The 1,800-nt window shown below is 54.8% G+C and overlaps 1 protein-coding gene across 1 annotated transcript; it reads left to right on the top strand.

Moving 5' to 3' along the window:
• Positions 1-386: 386 nt before the first annotated feature.
• Positions 387-1,534, top strand: LOC112238449 (G-protein coupled receptor 20). Its single transcript, XM_042295031.1, has 2 exons — positions 387-1,375; positions 1,517-1,534. The coding sequence occupies exons 1-2, from the start codon at positions 407-409 to the stop codon at positions 1,532-1,534; spliced, it is 987 nt and encodes a 328-aa protein (XP_042150965.1). The 5' UTR covers positions 387-406.
• Positions 1,535-1,800: the final 266 nt, after the last annotated feature.

Raw genomic sequence — 1,800 nt, 5'->3', positions numbered from 1 at the left:
ACCATGTATGCTGACTCGCTAGGCCTAATCCCCTGTTCCTGCCCAGATTTACAAAGTCGACACAGCCCGTTCATGTATGGCCAAGATAAAGAAACGTGTGATGCTCTCACATTCTTCCAGTGTGTATCTAAGGGAGGAAATAGCTCTGGTCATTTCCTCCCAGGACCTTATTTTCACTATGAAAGCAGATATTTAACGGTGCAGAAATATCCCTGTTGAGCATACCATGGAGGGTACAGTCAAATTGTTGTGGTCTAAGGGCATTTTTCTGTTCTAGTGATTACAGTTCTAAAGAGCATATTACTTGTACTCACTGAGAAACTCAATGTTGTTCGTATTGTACTGTCACATGATGACAATACTGTATTACTGTTTTTCAGAAGCAGTCCATCACTGCCTCACAGCAATGGAGATTCTCATGTCCTTGGTGGTCAATGCAACACCTGAAGACATAAACAGTACTTCCAACCCCCAGTGGGGGGTGCCCTACCTGAAGAAACTAGCCCACCTGGACGAGGGCCTGTACCAGGAGTTCTACGGCCTGTGGGTGACACTGATGGTGGTCAACACCCTGATGTTCGTGGTGGGTGTGGTCCTTAACAGCCTGGCCCTCTACATCTTCTGCCTGCCCTCACAGATTTCCTCCGCCCCTGTGGTCTATACCATCAACCTGGCGGTGGCTGACCTGTTGGTGGCACTCTCGCTCCCTGCCCGTATTGCCCTCTACCACAGCGGTGGAGGGTGTCTGGCCTGCTCCTACGTTCACACGTTCAGCTACTTCGTCAACATGTACTGCAGCATCCTCTTCCTCACCAGTATCTGCGTGGACCGCTATATAGCCGTGGTGTGGGCCGGGGCCGGGCGCCGCTGGAGGAGCCCTGGGGTCGCTAAGGGAGTCAGTGTGGGGATCTGGCTCCTCGCCGTGGTGGTCACCTACTCCTTCCAGACCACGGAGCTGGAGAGCAAGGCCACGTCATGCTGCCGACTCACCGCCCTCTTTGCCCTGTCCTTCCTGGAGTTCCTGCTCCCCCTGGTGGTCATCGTGACATTCACACTCAGGGTGGCATGCGCCCTGACCGACCCCAAGCTGATGCCTCAGAGCCAGGGCCGGAGAGCCAGAGCAGTCAGGCTCCTGGTGGCTGTCTTGGTTGTCTTCTCCATCTGCTTCATGCCCTTCCACGTGCGCCAGGCGTTGGTGTATTTCCGGATGGGGGGTGACAGAGCACAGCAGGTGTTGGCGTACCATGCCACTGTGACCCTAAGCAGCCTCAACAGCTGCCTGGACCCAGTGGTCTATTGCTTGGTGACGGACAGCTTCCGCTCGGCCATGCGCCGGGCCTGCAGGAAGAGGCCAGGGGCAGGGACAGGGGCGGAGGTGGAGGTGGAGGTGGAGGCAGAGAGGACCAGTGGAGGGGACGTTGCCAGTGGACTAAGGAGTTCAAAAGGATCAGGGACAGCCATGGCTATCGCTCACAGCGTGGCCACACTGACTCTCACCCCCTGCACCCTGCAACAGAGGGAGATGTCTGCATAGCCAGAGGAGAAGAGTGAGAGAGGGGGATGTCTGCATGGAGAGAGGAGAAGAGTGACAGAGAGAGATGTCTGCATGGAGAGAGGAGATGAGTGGCAGAGGGAGATGTCTGCATAGAGAGAAGAGACGAGTGACAGAGAGAGATGTCTGCATAGAGAGAGGAGACGAGTGACAGAGGGAAAGAGGAAAATGAAGGGAATTGGAATGAGAGAGGGTGTTGCTAATATAGTGGGTTTTGTGACTAAGGCACAGGCCGTTGATAAGACTGC

The sequence above is a fragment of the Oncorhynchus tshawytscha genome, linkage group LG13 (genome assembly GCF_018296145.1).
Source record: "Oncorhynchus tshawytscha isolate Ot180627B linkage group LG13, Otsh_v2.0, whole genome shotgun sequence".
Taxonomy (NCBI): domain Eukaryota; kingdom Metazoa; phylum Chordata; class Actinopteri; order Salmoniformes; family Salmonidae; genus Oncorhynchus; species Oncorhynchus tshawytscha.
This window is presented reverse-complemented; position numbering and strand designations above follow the sequence as displayed.

What these genes read in the sequence shown, in the direction of transcription:
- LOC112238449 (XM_042295031.1), top strand. Translation starts at nt 407, where the DNA reads ATGGAGATTCTCATGTCCTTGGTGGTCAATGCAACACCTGAAGACATA.